We start from the raw sequence: 18,527 nt of genomic DNA on the forward strand, positions 1-18,527 counted from the left end.
CTGCTTTCTCATCTGCTTTTTATCCTGTTTGAGCTAATTCTGCAGCAAGCTCTGGCTGTATTCAGGAGCCTCCTATAACTTTATCAGTGTACCCGGTGTGTCAAGGCAAATCTAGAAAGAGAGTGTATTTTCTCCTTATATGAGATTTGACAGAAAAATGTATTTAGTATTTTTTTCAATTATGCTTCCCAACTGTGTCTATAGTTTAGTGGTATTTTGTGTACCTCTTGACCATCCGGTGAGGGAAGTGCTTCTGGTTAAAATAGGAGAAGCATGAAATCTCTGTTAAAAATTCTTCTTCTGTCTGTTTCTTTTTTAGAATTCCTGTTGCTAAATCAAAGAGAAGTACCTGGGGGCTCTCTGTGCGTCTAGGAGATGGAATTTACCCGGTTGCAGTTTCTAAGGATGGCTCATCATTTTCTGTAAGTTCTGTTGGTTTTTTCTTAGAAATTTGATATATTGAGTCAATGTATATTCCCCTTGACACCTACTAAAATTTTCTATCTGTTCAGTGATCCAACATAGATGTTTGATTTGTCTTTAGCAGGCATTGCTGTAAATTACAAAACAGGACTCTCTGTGTTAATTAAGTAGTGCTAGCTTACAAAGATTTTTCTCTGTTTGTGCCTGTGGAACGTTTTTGTATCTACTTGTTTATGAAATCATTTTCTAATTAACAACCCTGTTTAATGTCTTGTTTAGAAGTAAGGTCTTATGTTGCCTTGTAGATATGAGAGCAAGAAAATAAGTGCAATGTCAACAAAAATTACATTACCTTGATGTTATGTGTAGTTAGTGATTACAAAAAACCCAAACAGATCAGAGAATCAAGCAAGTGGAGTGCGTAATTGTACTGCAGTGGAATTATTCAGCACCTCAGCAGTAAAACTGCATGTAGTCATAGTAAAACACTAATGTTTCAAGATGTGCCTAGGTCATTTCAGATGAGTGTGTGTAAACTATTGTTTTTACAAATATATTAAGATAATTACTTAAGCGCTTAATGTTGTCAACTTGAAAGGCAGACAGACCATGACAGTAGAAGAACAGTAATGCTGTGTTCAGTAGTTCAGCTGTTCAGCAGAATAATGCCAAGATGCAAGCTGGTTGAATTGATTTATAGAAAGAGCTACTTTTGAAGTCTGTTAATGGTAGTACCACAACCAAACTGAGATTTTATTTTTTTCTTTTAAATAGACAGTTGACTTGCCTAGAACCTGTTGACTCATAGGCAGATATTTTCCAAAAGGCCAATTTTTCTTAGAATCATTTGAAAAGCCAGGACTATAAGGAATCTCAGAAGTCCTCTGGTTTACTTCGGACAGCTGTTTACTCTTCTTATGTGTCTTTATTGAAGAAACTTCTGCAACATTTTCTCCATGACATTTTTTATAGTCATAATGTTCGCACTTATGTTGCATTTAAAGAGATTTCTTTGAAAAAGGACATTTAAATTAATATTTCACACAGTGAAGACAGTGTTGTCTCACTGATTCACTTTTGCTTTGCTCTGCTGAAATTTCAGTGTAAGAACATGATTTTCATGTTGTCTTTTTTGGTGATTGTTTTCACTTCTGTGAATTGAGGTAATGAAAACCTAGCCTTTTGTAAAAAATCTTTTTGTTGGCCTAGGTGGGGCGAGATGCCTAACCTTTACCTCTGTCACTCTGTATTTTACATATACTCATGATGAATGTGAGAGTATGAATAGAGAGCAGGCGTACTTTTTGTTCTATGTGGATCATAGGTGCACTGTAAAAAGGATATGGAGATGAATTGTTGTGGTCAGCACCTTTAAAAATTTTCTCCTGCTAGCGTACTACTTTAACTGTGAAAGGAGGTGGTCATTTTAGTTGTAGCGTTTCTTTTAGAAAGAATTCCAGGAGGTCTTGAGCAAGTGTTTACTCAGTGCCTAATACATAGTGTTGCTCCATGGCAGTGACACTCACCCTGCTTGTGGAATGGCACTTCAGGAGCGAAGGCCATGTCTGCATGCAGCTTTTTACTGAATTAAATTCATTTCAGGCCCTAACAGGCATCCTGTGAACTTGGATACTACCTACTGCTCAAACAAAAAACATCTCTGCCAGATTTCAGCCCAATTTAGCGTTGGATTGGCACTGGTTTGTGTGACAGAGATAGCCCTTCCCAAGAGTAGTCATTGCCCCCAGCCTTTCCACCTTTTTATTGCAACCTTGCTGTGTAACAGCGGCCAGCATGGAGCTGCCTGCTGCTGTGAGAAAGGTAAAGGGTGGCTGCTGGTGTCTCTGAGCGTTGCGTAGGCCCTTTCTGCTGCGAGCTCTGAAATCTAATTCCCATAGCTGAACCTCCTTGAACTAGGAGTTCTGTTTAGCACAACTAATTACACAGGCATGCATCTGTGGATGTGTATTTTTTGAGAGAATTACTTCAGTTTCATTTAGTTACCTAAACTCTTGCTTATATTTACTTACATAATTCAGTGAAGATACATCTTTAAATCAAACTGAGGAAAGTTTGCAGACAGAAGAGGCCTAAGCCTCCTTTTATGCTGTTGTCTCTGTTGATTGTGAAGGTAACTAAACATACAAGCCCATATGAGAGTCAGTCCCAGATTCCATTTACAGCTGAACAGCTGAGTTGTAAACTGCACTGTGTTTCTCCAGGTGGTACGGACTCTGAGAAAGGATGCTGAACATGTAATGCCGTTGGTGCTGATTTACCATTTTAACACACAGAAAATCATTCTCACCTATAGCACAGTCCAAACGCATCTCTCAGTTTAAATGGAACTGCTAAACAGTTCTGATGTCTTGCAGCAATATGGACGTTACAGGGCTGTAAGCCCAGTTTAACAAGGTGTATATGGACTGCTTTCCAGTCCTTCGGTTTGTTATTCAAAAAATAACAAATGAGGAGGTTCCTGCTCATGTCCTTGTGTCCCTGCAGTACACTACTGCTGTTACCTTCCGCTGCTAGGTAAGGAGGCAGGAGCACCCCCAGCGTCATGGGTGAAGAGGTGTGTAGGCAATAGGGAGGAAGTAGTGGTGCTGGGTAGGACAGGCTGTGTGCCCTAAAGGTTGGGTCAGAGGGATTGGTGACAGCAACTGTTGCGTTCTGATTCTACCCTAACCAAGCCTGTATACACGGGGAGAGATAATGCCTTATTTATTGGCATCTGGAAATTCCTTAGCTGGTGAAATAAATCCCAGTACGTGGATTTCACTGTGACCAGAGGTCTATCTCACTTAAACATTGAGGCATAGTGTATTAGGATTAACTCCTGAGCTTGGATTTGTAAAAAAGTAGGTAACTCTTTTTGAATACCAGGGTTGTTCAGAGTTGAACCTATTTTTCATTGTTACTGGATAAGTAGCCTAGGACATGTTATTCTTTATTAATAATTTTATTTTTGCTGGGGTTCTCCTGTGATTATATTGCAGACAAGAGAATATAGTAAATACAGCACAGTTAAAATTCTTCTGGATTATTATTGAAAGATGTACAATGGAAAAACAATAGCCTTGAAACTTCAAAGAAGAAAAGCCAAAGACCAAGAATGAGAAATCTTTGTTTCTGATCAGGAGGTATAACAGAAAAAAAATGGGGAATTTCAAAGCTTTCTTTATTAACTTTGCTGTCAGAAACACAAGCCTCACTTTTTGAACCTCTGCATTTACTTTTTGTTATTAAGTGGGTGTGACATGGGCTTCTGACTTTGTGGGTTGTGTCCCCTTGTGGCTTGTGACAAAGATAGCTGAATCTGTGGTGCAGTTAGATAGCCCAGTGGGAGGGCCACCTTCACATTCCCCTTCAGAAGTTTACTCCTGCTGCAAACTGTGCATTGCAGCAGCAGTGTTTGCATCCTGATTTACTTTGTTTACCACTGGGACTCTTCCAACAGTGACTCCTTTCTTTTTTCCTTAACTCTTATACTCTCGCCAGCCGAAACCTCACCACCTCACAGTGTGCAGTGCTTTTGCTCTCTGTGCAGGGAGTGAGAGCAGCAGGCTTCTCCATGGTTCCCGCTGTTTGTGAGCAGATCATTCGTCAGCATCTTGGTCTAGGGGTCATCTGTGGTTTTCTTCGTTTATCATGAGAATCTTAATGAATTGTGCAGTGTTAACTGCTCTTTGCTGTTCTCCATTTTTCAGGATTTTTAGTTCTGTAACCATCTGGTTTTAACCACTTCATTTGTAACAGAGGTCCTTGATGCAAGAGGCCTTGCTTCCCCAAACTGAAGGACTTAAAAGATGTGGTCAAGTGCGAGCAAGTCTGTTTGCCTGAAGCAGTGCAAACAAAAATACTAGTTTTCTTGTGTCCAGTGGAGGTTAAAAACTTCTGTAAATCATAATTTGATACTGCTTCTTTTAAAATAAAGTATCTCTGCTGTTATTCTGAAGCCAGCAACATATATGTTAATACTGAAGTTTCTATAAAATTAGTGTACTATAGAATTTTCAGTATCAGACAGTAGTTTCTGGTGATACCCTATCAACATAAAAGCAGACACTTTCACAATTAAAAGGGTCTAATGATCTGACTTGAGAATTAAAATGTAGCAGTTTTGGTGAGATCTGCTTGCTTGTGTACCAAGAATTTGCCAACTAAATTCATGTAAGTGTCATTTATTCTTTTTTTTTGTTCTTTGACCTATATATTAATTATTAGAAGAATATTTAAGCTAACTGCTTGTCATATATATCCATTTAGTTCTTTGGAGGACAGATAGTCAGGTTCTGGGCTTTGATTAGTGTTTTTCTTGCGCTTAAAATTTTTCTTCTCATCAGTGAAGTTAAAGATCTTACAATCAATATGGCTGCTAAAATAGAATTTGAAGGAAGAATACCCTCTGTTACATGAGACTAATGTAAAACAGCAGCAAACATCCCAGAAGCATCCCACCACCAGACTCTGGAATCTTTTGTTTAGTTCAATATCAGACAGGAATCTTTTTCATCATGCCATTTTCTATTGCTAGTCCATAAAATTTGTTTGTTTTATGATTTCGTTGATACAGAGACTTGATCCAGTTTTGCTGATGAAGTTTACAGCCTGATCTTTGTTTACAAAGCTTGAATGTTCTGTAGAGTGCCAAAGGGTGGGAGAGACAAAAGCAAATGGGAACCTACATATATTGAGAAAACCTGGTAGCTGTGTGGTTTCCCTGCACTGTGTGAAATTGAACCTTCAAAGCCAAATGTCAGCCACCAAGGATGCTCTGGATCCATGTGATGGTGGCTTTGTTGCCTGTTTGCAGACTTCCATGCCTGGCAGCTCACAGCCAGTGTGGAGTTACTTTGCTAATGGAACAGTATACTGGGTGGGAGCTGCCCTATCCAGCTGCACTGCGAGCATGTGAGCAGCCCCTTACCCACTGGTGTGTGTAGAAGTTTGGTGTCATGGACAGCCATGAACTGACTTCTCCAGTGGTGATGGATTTCCTGTAGGTAATACACTTAAAACATATAATAAAAATAATAGCAAAGAGTTTAAGTGGCCTAAGCAAGGGAGAACATAAATACATTGGACCACGTATCCAATAATAAAGTTCAGTTTATTGGGTCCACCACTGTATAATTTTCAATCAACAAAGGAAATAAAGGTAAGTGATTATGTGACTGTAGTGCAATCTTTTCAGTGCTATAACCTACCCTCCTCACTTCCTTCAATACTCTTCAGTTTTATTTTTCTGCTATGAATGTCACTTGAAATAGACAACTAAAGAACAGTTTGTATTAATGTCTTTGTGGTGGTGGAGGTGGTAGAAAAGGGATGGGCCATCTTGATTTTTTTTTTTTTACACCTCGGCTTTGCCAAAAGGAGTGATAGAATGCAAAGGCTCAACTGATGAATACCAACAGTAAGTAATTACATTTTAGGAGATACAGTCATGTTTCTCTTTGTTTGAAATTTGTTGCTCTATGTGGAGACTGAGGACCTAATTTTAGTTGAGCAAGAATTTGTAGCTGTATTTTATGTAATAAACTGCATTCTTCAAAACCTTTTGGCATAATCCATTTTCTGATTCTTTGCTATAGTATAGGAATCCTCTGTCTTGAGTATTCTTTACAGCAGATTTGCATGATTTCTCTGCACTTTCTGTTAGGGTGGTTCATCTATGTAGTAGATGCATACTTTCCCAGACCACTTAGCCTCATCTTCTCATCTGTTCAGTTGACAAAGAATTTCCAGATGTTTTCAGTTATAAAGTAGCTTCTTACCATTGAAGTTGTGGTGAATGAAAGTTGTTTATTTTTTTAAAAAAGCAGAAGGTGAAATAGTTCAGAAGTTACTTTGAGCAAATGGAAATTTGATATATTTCCAGTGGGACCTGTATAGGTCAAATGCTGAATAAGAAGAGTAGAGAGAGCTTAATTACTTTTTTCAGATTGCTACTAGAATGGGCTACCATTTATCACAAAATGTTGGACCACTTCCTAAATTCAAATTTAAGAGCAGGTAAATATATTACAGGCATGAAATCTGTGTGAAAACTTAGTGAAGCTTGTTCAGCCCAATGAGAAATTGATTAATGAATGTTTTTAATAATTTTTAGGAAAAAAACAATGTTTTTTTTCCCCACCTGTCTTTTTCATGAGACGTGAAAAATTTGTTAGCTATCTATGTAGGTGGAAAATTGGCCTATGTACCCTCTTAATATTTGCAAGAGAAAACCTATTGTATAGTACATAAAAGAGTAAAAAAATACAAATCTAAGGCATTACTGTCACCGTTATTTGAATACATCCTGTATCATCAGCATGGAGTAGATAAGATATCTGTATGCTTTAATTTAGTTAGTGAATTCATGTATATCTAGTTATGATTAAGCTTTGACTTCAAATTAAAATGTAATAAACATTTAATTAGGAGAATTCTTCTGTATTCATTTGCTGTAAATTTTATGACTGAGGGCTAAGTTGATTTAAAATTACTTTAGGAAATATTGTCTTTGTTTTTTTAATTCTCTGGGGGAAGAATAGAATGCCTAAGAAGAAATATCACTGAAAAATCAAACTAGATGCAGCTGAAGTATAAAAAGCATCAAGTGTAAAAAGGTATAGTATAATATAAAATCAGAGCAATGACACAGAAAGCTTCTGTAAGCAAACTTAGTCCACATTTAATTCCTTGAACACAAATGTGAATGGAATGGGACCATAATTCAATGCATATTAAGTTTTGTCTTTCCAGTAGTCCATGTAGTAGAAAGGTAACATTGCCCAGCCGTATCAATATAAAATTACTAAATGTGTTAAGAGAACCAGTAAAATACCAGAATTATTATTACTAGTATTTTACATTTCTAGTATGCTTCAGGCACATAACAATATATAACTAACTGGTCATATAAAAGAAATATGAGGGCTGTATTAATAGGGATGAAAAGCACGTACCTGTAGGAATTAAAACAATAAGAGCAGTAGCCAGTAAAGATACAAATGAATGTATATCCCTAGAAGCAGTAAATTAAGATTTTTCTGATTAGTCGAGTTCTAAATATATGATGTTATAGGTCAGAAAGTTAGATATGTTATATGTATGGAATAAAATACTCTGTTATTACAATGCCCTGTATTAGTTTGAATGAAGTGCCAGTGCCAGTGTAAAGGCACAAGTGGAGGGGGCAGCTCAATTAGATAATCCTGACAGCTGTAAGCACAAAACTTTTCCTGCCTTTTTCCAGGCAGTTTATGTTTTGCTTGCAGAGTAGTACATAAATTCTTCATTGCAGTACATGTGCAGTTGTGCAAATAAAACTCTTAATTACCAAGTTCTATAGGTCACATACCTATGGAATCTATAATTTTAGAGATTGTGTACCTACTTTTTAAATTCAGGTTCAAATCCAGAACACCTTCTGGTTTGTAAGACTTACATGTATTTGTATAATGGCATTTTAATGTGGTATGCATAAGCTAGCCCTGTGCTGAGAGCAGAGCCACGATTTCCACCCTTGCAAAGCAAGGCTGTTATCGGTAGGCTATAGTACTGCTCCTACTTGTTGACTGACTCTGTGGCTTTATGGATCCTGCGCTCCTTTCTGTGCAGTGGCAGATTTACTGGAAGGGCAGAGGATGCCCCATCATATGCTGATGGGATGGGGACAGTTTCTCCTGGGAGGCAAGCACTCTGCGCTTGAATCCTTCAGTCTGAGGAGAGCATTGATCCTTGTGTTCTGACTCTGGGCAAGTGCTTTAATTGCTACGTTTCTGTGGCTGCTGACATCGTGTTTTTTAAATGAAAGTGGCCTTGGCCTCGGTATCCTGTCATGAACTCAGTGTTCCTGGTATGCATTTCCACTCTGCTGCATTGAGTCTGTCAGAGAATTTAGATGCTAGGATGTTAGATGAGATAGAGGTAGACATACTTAGGTAAATATTAAGTATACTCATACAAAAAAATGTATGTAGTTACCTTAGGTGTGCTTGTGTACTAAGCAAAAAAAGAGAAGCAGAGTGTGTCTGAGTTGTGTGTTGTTTTGTTTTTTTAAATGCCACACAGGTTTAGCAGTAATTATGTGCAAGGGACTGGTACAATAGGTGTGTATTTGCTTTGTAAAGAGAGATTGTTGGTGTGGGTATCTTGGGTTAGTTTATTCACACAGTATTCTATGAGCATGTAAAGAAAACACCTACAAGGTTGAGAGGTAAAAATAGCGTGAAAAATAATGAATTAATTGTGTAGTTTTAAGTATGCTCTCCCCTCTGTGTCGGGCCAGTGTAATAACTTGGTTATAGTCGTTTTTGGAGATTTGTAGTTCTGCTACAAAACTCACGGTAACATATGGTCTGGCACTGGTATGTGGCCTACAAGGAATGTTTAAAAAGAAAATACAGTAAAAGGTCTGAAATGCTAAAATGTAAAGTATTTTAAAAGCAAGCACGGTCAGTTTTTATTTTATTTTAGAATCTGACTTCTCTTCATTGTTTTAAAGCATAGTTCCTTAGAAGGCAGAGAAGGAGCTTAGATTTTTACAATGGTTAATTCTAAATTACCTAATGAAGAATTCCCCACACATGTGGCTTCATAGGATGAATTCCTGTGGTATGAAAAGGGACGCTATGTTCTGCCATGGGTCATGATTCAATGATTCCAGGAATTCCAGTGAACAAAAAACTGAAATATAAATTAAATACCTGTAATGATACAGAGCAATAATATACCATCTTCATTCTTCAAAAAGTCTTGTTTCTGGCATAACAGCATTTAATGCATCCTGCCACCCTTCCAGTCCTCCTGTGGTCTTTCAGTGTAAGACTGCAAACTCCTTGGGGTATGGGTGTTCAACACTTCAGATCCTGCACCACAATGTTCCTATTATTATTTTCTGGTTTCTAAAAACGATGCTTACATGAGCATCGCTTGGATGCCTTTCTTTACCATTGATTTTTGCATCCAACAAAACTGGAAATAAAAAGCCCAACCAGCTCCTCCCTGCCCTCAAACCCCCCCGCCAACTTCCCAAGCCCCCTCCCCAAATTTTGTGGAATGAATAGATTAAAAAATGTTGTGAGCTCCTCCTGCTGGTTTAGCAGTAGCAATAGTTACATTTAAAAACATACTAATGTAATGTTAAGAGCCTACCTTATTACTACAAAAAGCCATAGTTAACTCCGGAGCTCCTGGATGGTGTTTCATCATTAATTCTGTTCTCTTGAGCAACTCTCAGCACATTTAATATTCAGTATGACATTCTACTTTGGGATCTCATGATGCTTTGGCATAGAGGGGGGAACTATAAGGTCGTTGCTGCTTTGAGTTGCTTTCTTAGCTCTAAATGTCTATGCTGCTTTTTTCTCCCCTTTAATTTAATTTTTAAGTAAGCCAGACTATTAACATTACTTTAATGTAGCTTTTATGGCTTATGAAAAATAATACTGCTGTAGTGGATAGATGTGCGTCAGCTGTGACTAAATGTTTTGATGTAGTCTTCTCAAAAGATAGACTAGAAGAGCTTTCCTTTGAAATATGTGAAGCAGTTTTAGACACAGCTTCTCAGATGGATCTAATTAGTCTTTCATACGGACTGGATGTCCGTTTGTTGCAGCTGAATTCTCATTTCATTCACCCATAACTAGAAACACCTCGCTTCAAACGTGTTTCTTCAAAGAAAGAAGGGTTTAGGGTTCCATGTTTTACTGCTTTTTGATGTTGGTTTCCCTTTAACTGAGAAGACCTTATGTTTATACAACTGTTATTATTAAGAAAACATAGCTTTGTTCGTGAGAGTTCATTCAGTATCAATGTTGGCTATTGGTAGAAGTCGGAGATCTGTGGAATAGATCTTGCTATAGGAGACTAGCGGGCCAGCTGTACGTCTGGCTATTAAGCTCATTGTAACGAAGATTTGAATTCAAGCAGCATGTTCTAATAAAACCAGGGAACCTCGAGTGTGGGAGGATGAAAATTAAGATTAGAGGTACAATCATCAGTGTCATCAATGGGTAGCAGTCCTATTTATTATTTATATACAGTAGTCACTGAGGAGACATTGTGCTCTGTACTGTTCCCCGTTTAGGCTATGTTCATGTGGCACAGTTCAGTACAGCACAAAGGAACCTGCGCTGACCAGCCTCGTTTGGGCAGTGCTCGTTCATGCAGCTGTACTGCTCCCAGTTGAACTAACTTGTTTAGAGCTGGCACGGGCAACTCCATGTGACACTGCATTGTGCCATGTCGTAACACCTCTACAAAGAGTGTCACAAAAGCTGTAATGATAATGTCTGACTGATCAGTGTAAAATATTCAGCGAATGATACTCCGATAGTGCTATGGTTGATGCTTAAGGAAGATGAGTGGAAGGAAGGGGACAGCTGCTGCGCCTCTTGTCTGTTCCCCACTGGCTGCTTTGAGGCCGTGGTGTCCTTTGGACTGAGGGGGGTTAGTTTGCAGAAAGAGGCTGATGGTACTGGCTTTGCTTCTCTGCTTCTCAGCAATGCAGCTGAGCTGGTTTTGCCTCTGGTGCTGCCATTCACCTCTCCTCTTCCCTGTCAAAGGGCGGGCAGTCCAGTCCGGCTGCCTCAGATGGCACCTGAGACACAGAGATGATGTGGTGGGCTGGGAGCAGCCTGGCGTTAGCAGAACTGCCTTTTCTGCAGGGTTGTCTCTTCAGTCCCCGTTACTTGTCTACATCAGTAAGTCCAGTGAACTGCTAGGGAAATCTTAACTGCCATACTTCTGCCCTTAGCCCCACCCAGTCATTTCCTCCGTTTGCTTCTCACGATGTCGTCCTCCTTTCTTAAATCCTCTGCTTGTCCACAGGCAGCTTCATGTTCCCAGTTTGTCCTGCCAGAAAGTAGGTCTGGGTCTGCTGTGCGGTCGCTCACATTCAGGTTGGCCAGCCCAGCTGCCGGGTGACAACCAAATTGTCCGTGTCCATCCAAGAGCTGAATGGGGGCAATTCTTTTGTTCTCCGTGCAGCTTCCCAAAACTTACAAGGGATTTTAATGTGTTTGGTTAATATTAAATTAAAATGTATTTTAATATTGATTTAATTTAATATTAAAATTAAAACACTGACCAGTCAGTGGGTTCAGAAGGTGAGTGTGTGGTAGGGATTTAGAGGAGGGACTCGCAAATAGTGCATTTTTGTTAACCTCTTTTTCCTTTTGAGTTCAGGCTAAAGGTGCTCTTATTGAAAGGGTTAAGAAAGAGAACAAGGTTACTCTGAATGCAGGAGGGAAATGATTTTAAATTATTAACGATGAACTGCATCACTGTCTGTGGCTCATATAAAGAATAAAAAGGGAACCTCATTTAAATAGTCATAAGCTGCTGCCAATACTTTATTTCATTTTCCAGAGAAAATCTACAGATCTCAAGGACATACAATAAATTGAAATCAACTGGAATCCAAAATAGACCTATAGCTCCGTAATTCTAGAATTATTTCAAGTAATATTATATGCACCAGTCTTTATTTCAAAGGTGGTTGTTGCAGTTCCAAAATCACCTAGATTTAAGGAATGCCAGAGGTCAGGTATGCATTAGCGTATCTGTGACTGAATGCAGAATCCCTTTGCTGTTCAGTGTGCTATATATGCCAGCTTCTGGGTGTTTCCCCTAGTTTATGCACCGATGGGAACTGTTGTCTATAGACATTTGCTTCGTTTGTTATGGGAATGTAAAGAGAGGCAGTGCACTAGGGGAGGGCAGGAAGAGAAGGGTCAGTCTTGTGGTTAAATGGGGCTGTGTTCTGACTTCTATCCCTGCCTCTGCCCAAGCCTTTCAGAGGTGCTTTGCCAAATCTTTGGGACTATATTTCCCATATGCAGCCAGTTCTGCAAGGTCTTCATTTTCTGGGCCTCAAACTTTGCACTAGAATCAGTCGTGGAAATGCTGAATACTTATAGCTGCTGGGGAGATCACTGCTGTCAGAATATTTAAAGTTACAAAGCACTCTGCAGTATCAGGTGTCATGTGCATTATCTATTTAGTATGGTCTTTAAAAACTGTAATCTGTTGGTGTCTCTCACCTCTAGTAAATGGTGTGAGATGAAGAGAATGTGGTGAAAATAAAGGGATGTTTAACGTGAGAGAGTGGGATACTATGTGCTAAGGGAGACATGAAAAGTGTGGTGAAGATGACAATACTCTTCTCTGTGGGCTAATACTTGAGTGGCATGCAGTAAGCCTACCCGAACAATTTGGAGACTAGTTTTTTTACTGAATATCGTTCAGTAACGTATCAACAGTATTTGAATCTGTTGAAAATCCATATACAAAGGAGATGAAGCCAGGTAGTGCTTCATATCTCAAATTTTATCAGTTTGATGTTCACAGTCGCATAAAGTTGTGTCTGAATTTAGGAACTCTGTGTGTATGTGAAAGAGAGAGAGAGAGAGAACTCCCTGTATTTTTATGTAATAGTTGTGTTCCCCCCCTCCACCCCCGCCATTTGCTTTGTAATGTAATGCTGATACTCTGGGGATTTGTTAGCTGGGTTGTATACGTTAAGGTCATTGCATGGACCTCTGCAGTGAGCTGAGAGTGTAATTGCTGGTAAGACTGCCGTTTTCTGTGCAGCACTGTAATAGCAATGAATAGTAAAGGTCAGAAATTTGAGTTTTATTCCAGACTCCACTTCTAAAGGGTGGTCAAGCATTCAAAGGTTGTACCTTCTGTGTGTTTGCTTCTTTCTGCTCGCTGCTACTAACGTGTCATTTTTCAAGTCCTCCCTCTTCTCAGCTTGTCTTTTTGTTCTGGTTTCATTCTTGTGGCTAGTCCTAGTTTCCACCCCTCAGTCTTCTTGCCTGGTCCATGCTCATTGTCCGGCCAGTCTGACTCTCCCCTTTGGACTTCCACATCATTTGGCAATCAATCTTGTTCTCTTCTGCAGGGCTTTCTCCCATGTAGCTGTGCCCTTCTCCACAGGCCTCCAGGCTTTCATCCATGCATTGCTACTCATTTCCATTTTTATCTCCCAGAGCCTCAGTATTGTTTTTGCTTGTCCTGTTTCTTCTACCTTACTATTTGTCTGGTACTCTTTGCCTTCACCCTGTGCTTCTAGCCCCTTCTTCCTTGCACAATCAGTGCATGCTTCTGTCGCTTCCATCCAACCATTGAATTAGGTTTCATGTGTTTGTTACTTCAGATTTCTTCATTTTTAGTATTCTTGCTCATTGAGTGCCCCACATTTCTTGCTCCATATTTTCCTGTCTATTTTTTCTGCACCTCCTTCACTGGTACTTCCAATTTTTGTTCCAGCCTGCTTTGTCCAGTCATGGGGCTCTCAGTGTCCATTTTTCTTGCTTGTGGGTTGTTTATACTGCTGCTTGTTCCTTTGGTACTCAGCTCTAGCAGGAGTAAGCATTGAAACCACAGAGATGACAGTCTTACTAGGTTTGTAGTTGACCAGGTATTCTGAAATCCAAAACCACAATTTCAGGGGAAGCAGTGTTCAGCCCTAGGCTGGTACATGTTAAATACAAGAAGTGTCTTCTAGAAATGTGGCTGTGAAGTGTGGTAATCTGCAGATATAGATAGGATTTGTTTTTTGAAATGCATAGAACTCGTCCAAAGTTATGCAGTTTGCAGGAGGATGGTAGAGGTGCATTCCAACAGTTGCACTTCCCAGGCAGATTTTCAGGCCTCTGTTCCAAATCATAAAGGAGATGTTGCAGCCTTTCATAGAAAAGTCAATAGAGTTTAGTAATGTGACCAAAAATGTATTCTTGTTCTGTGTCAGAAATGGCTGCATATTTCTCTCTGAAATTTCACCTTTCTAAAATCACTTCTAAAGGACTGTTCAGCCTAAATAGAGTTCATCTGAGTTCTAAGAAACTGAAAATACAAAGCGGTGATAGGAGTCATCGGACAGCTAAGGCTCTTCCCTTCCCCCTCATGCTGTAGCTCTGTGTCCCAGACCCGTGCCGTTTGGCAGGCTCTTCGTCTGCTCCGCCTGTGCTCCTTCTGTCTTCATTCCAAACTTGTCTTTCTGTTGTGGCTGCCCTCTTGTTTCCACCATCTAACCTCTATCAGCTGTTTCCTTTATTGCTGTAATCGCTGTGTATTTTCACACAGTGACCTCTTTGTCACTGCTGGAGCAGCCCAGCTGTTTGACGCTAACAGACTAGTCTGCATGCACAGTTTATCCTGTTTTAATTTATTTTCTCCTAGCTGATAGGGGAGGAGGGAGGTAGTTTAATGAAGAGTACATATGGTTAAACTGGCATCTTTATTTTGATGATGGTGAACTTTGAATATTGTTAATTTATAATGAACATATTTTTGAGTAATTTAGGATCTTTTATATTAATTTTATCATCTAAACTCTTAAAGGAAAGCTGCGCTGATGGCCAGTCAGCATAATAGAAGCCCAGAATGGTTTGGGTCCGAAAGGACCTTTAAAGATCATCTAGTCCAACCCCCTGCCATGGGCAGGGACTCCTTCCACTAGACCAGGGTGCTCAAAGCCCCATCCAACCTGGCCTTCAGCACGTAACAGGCAATAAGCAAGAATGAAGATCAGTTTTGTTGTTTAAAGATAACAGCGATGAATGAAGAGGACAGAGATAGATAGTATATCCAAATCTGAGGAAACTGAGAGCCTGGGCCTCCTTTGTTTAACAGTTAAACATACAGAGAACAAAACTAGCCAGACTGGGATGCCCTTGAACAAGACAAGCAGCAACTCTTAAGATAAAAGAGAAATAGACCCTCTGCCTTACACAGCTAATGGATGTTTCCTGGCCTTGGCACAAGAAAACTTTCTGAAATAGGTGAGTTAGTAGGAATGGAGAGGAAAAGGGCCAAGGGATGGTCATTGTCAACCGCAATCAATCTGTCAGTCTACCCTGCCAAAGTCTATGGTGAGATCAAATAAAACATGTTGGCCAGTTGTGGGCTACATCTGCAATTCAAATTGAACCAAAGGTGATTTAAAGTTGCTCAGGTTGACCCTGTGGAGTAGAGATACTCATTACTTGTTTTACTGTAATTTATGTCATAAATCACAATTCACAACATGTGGCTTTTCTTTGTAAAAATGTGCTTGAAACAAGTGAAGTGCTAGATGGCCTTAAGAATGGGTGCTTGTAGGAGTGCTACGGAGTGGGATCTTTGGAATCTTTTGAACAATTCACATTCCCTACAGAGGCTGTTTCAATAGGGAAGGGTGTGTCCCAGAAAGTTCACTATTAGTAATATAGTGGTCCAGAATAGGTGGGAAATTATTTTGAAAATGACAGTAGGGAGTATGTTCAATGTTATACACATCTCTGGCATTTTTCAGTCATTTGGAACTATTAATCTGTGTTACTAGGTCTGCCTAGATCTTTCTGTGGATATGTGCTGTGGGGTTTTTTTAATTGTTTTTTTTACTCTTCAGCTAGAATTTTTTAATGGTCTGCATTACTTTATCATTTTATCAAGTTTACTTCTGATACAGTGAGCTGGAGTGATTAACAGATGAAATGACTTCAGAGTATAAATTCTCATTTGGCCTTCTAGGTTATATTTCATCTCTGTTGTATGCCTTCCTAATTGCCAGCATATTTCAGTACTTAAAATTAGAATTTTAAAGCATGTATTATTCATCTTCTCTGGTTCAGAATTAACAACAACATAGTCTGACATGTTGTATTATTTCTTCAAAATCTGATAATGTTGTATTTTCTCTCTTTTAGGCCTAATTATCTCTTTAAAATATTAAATAAAAAATGTTTTAATCCCCATGATGTAGTTTGTTAGATTTTTCAATTAAACTATTGTTTTGTTGCTGGTTTTTTCTTTTTTTTTTCTTCTTTTTTTTTGGTGTTAGAACAGCACTAATCTGTGTTGCATTTGAAGTGGAATGTAGTGGTCCAGCTCTGAACCTGTATCAATGGTGCCTGTCATTGGTGCCAGTACTGAAGAAAGCTTAATGCAGATTTTGCAATTTGGTCTTATCCCTAGGAAATGTCTGAAGAGTAAATAAAAAGCACGGGTAACTTTGGAAACAATAAGATTTAGATACAGCTTCATGACTTGGGATAATCTCTGAGTGTATCTTACTATGCTAAATCTTTTTTCTTGTGAAGTAATGGCATTAAAACCTAATCTGTGCAAAGCACGTAGAAGATTAATTAACATGGGGAAGAAAAAGAGATGTCTAAGCCTTTCACCTGTAAGTTACCCTTTATCTCCAGCTGAGTTTGCCAGCCTTTAATGCTGTTTGTCATCTTCCCCAACAGGTATCTTGGTATTTTTTTCCACGCTGCCCTTTATACTTTGAATGATTCCCGTAATGCCAATACCATGTATTAGTCTGTTATCCTCTTCCACAAAAGGCTTTAAATATTTGTTTGGCTTGAGCAAAAAAATAGACACACTCATTTAACTGGTGTGTGCTTCCTTTTAGAAACTATTAATTTAAGGGTGCATTAATGAAGATAAAATTTCTATTCCCAAGTTTAAGGACGTTGTAAATACAGAGTTAAGCCCTATCTATTATGATGCTTTTCATATAACTGTTATTTACAAAGAGGGTATTCATTTTTTTCTGCTAAAGTAAACACACACAAGGGGAGTTCAACATATAGCTTTGAATATGGCTTTATGGTGCACACTCGTGGGTGGTCTTTACCTATGCAAGTAGCCATCTTGGTTTGCCCTGTTTGATTTGAAGGAGTGTAATGTGTTGTGTATACAAGGACTCTCTTAACGAATGGTTTCCGTATGTGGTGATCATTGGAACATGATGGAACTGTCTTCTTTCGAATGTTAACTCATTAAATTTTTTGCTGATGATAAAGATATGTGATTTTCAAGAAAGGAATGGCAAGGATCATTTTGTTTGTGCCTCTATTGTACACTGATGCTTCTTGTATGATTTCTACATGGATATTCACACTTGTATTTTTATCATTAATTTTTTGGTATATGTGTTTAAGTGCACACTTCTATAAATGTATGCATCCTATTTAATCATATTTTAGTGTGTTATTGAAAAAGCATGGCATTATTACTGTTTCATGGTATCTTAAATCCCTCAGTCAGGGACAACTGTAATTTTTTGCATTCTTTTCTTTCTTCTTTCCCTGGTTTCACTTCTCGGCCTTTCTAAGGAAATATGTTTTGTGTAAACAATCTCTTGGGTTTGGATAACCTTGAGCTTCAGTGCTGTAGGAATTCTGCCCCGAGTTGCATGCTGTCCTTTAACTTATGTGGAAACCTTACCCATTAGCACACTTTGTTGTGGAAAACTAGGACTTTTTCTCCTTGTTCCAGTGTAAGACATCTGTGTTTAAAATAGTAGGGATAATCTCCATTTCGATTGCGTGCGTCCAAAGCTAAGAAATATTTCTTGGACTAATAGTGGTGGCTGGAGTATGTCTGTCTTTAAAAGAAGTGTTTTTGCGACGCTAGAGATAAGACACACTTTTTTTTTTTAATCATTCTGGTCTTGAGGTTTTTGTTTCTGTAAATTTAAGGGTAATATTATGGTTCCGTTAAATTGTCTGCATTATGTTGTATGCATGCTCCACAGGAAGAAACTGTTTTTTTTCTCAATGTACTTCAACATGTAAGGTCTTGTAGGAACTGTACAAATGCATATTAAAAAGTATATACAATGCCTACCTTAGTTAAAGCGTGCCTGAGTTACCATCTTTTTCCAGTTCTTGCCACATCCCTGAGTGACAATGAAAAGAAAGTCCATTATAATATTTTAAATTTCTTGTAGGTAGTGTACTTTGCTGGCTCTGTGCCAAAGGTGAGATCTGTCCTGATCACTGAAGGAGCTCTTTTTGGTGGCTGGTGTCTGTCTGCTGGCATCTGTCTACCTAATGTCAGCATCCATACATGTATAAAAGCAAAGAGCACAGTGCACTCAACACCCCCTTCTCTGGTCTGGATTGAGTCCTGGGAACAGGAAGAAATGGGTTCTGTCAGAATACTTATGAGTTGAAGACTCCTCCTTTTCCTCTTCTAGCTTTCTTAGCAGTGAGTTTATTGGTAATTCTTTTTGTCATCTAGGGCTGAAACCATAGTGAACGTCTAACGAGCTGCCAGGCCTTTATGTTAGGGAGCCTGTCAGCAGGCAACCATATGCAGAGAGCTTG

At 38.9% G+C, this 18,527-nt stretch overlaps 1 protein-coding gene across 1 annotated transcript in view; it reads left to right on the plus strand.

Annotated features, from left to right (window-relative positions):
- The window catches only part of PCCA (propionyl-CoA carboxylase subunit alpha), a 287,945-nt gene that overhangs the window by 175,480 nt on the left and 93,938 nt on the right, over positions 1-18,527 (plus strand). The window contains exon 20 of the mRNA XM_040584163.1: positions 320-422. Within this exon, the coding sequence (XP_040440097.1) occupies positions 320-422 (103 nt within the window). The remainder of the gene's footprint in view (positions 1-319; positions 423-18,527) is intronic.

This window comes from Falco naumanni, chromosome 2, assembly GCF_017639655.2.
Source record: "Falco naumanni isolate bFalNau1 chromosome 2, bFalNau1.pat, whole genome shotgun sequence".
NCBI classification, from domain to species: domain Eukaryota; kingdom Metazoa; phylum Chordata; class Aves; order Falconiformes; family Falconidae; genus Falco; species Falco naumanni.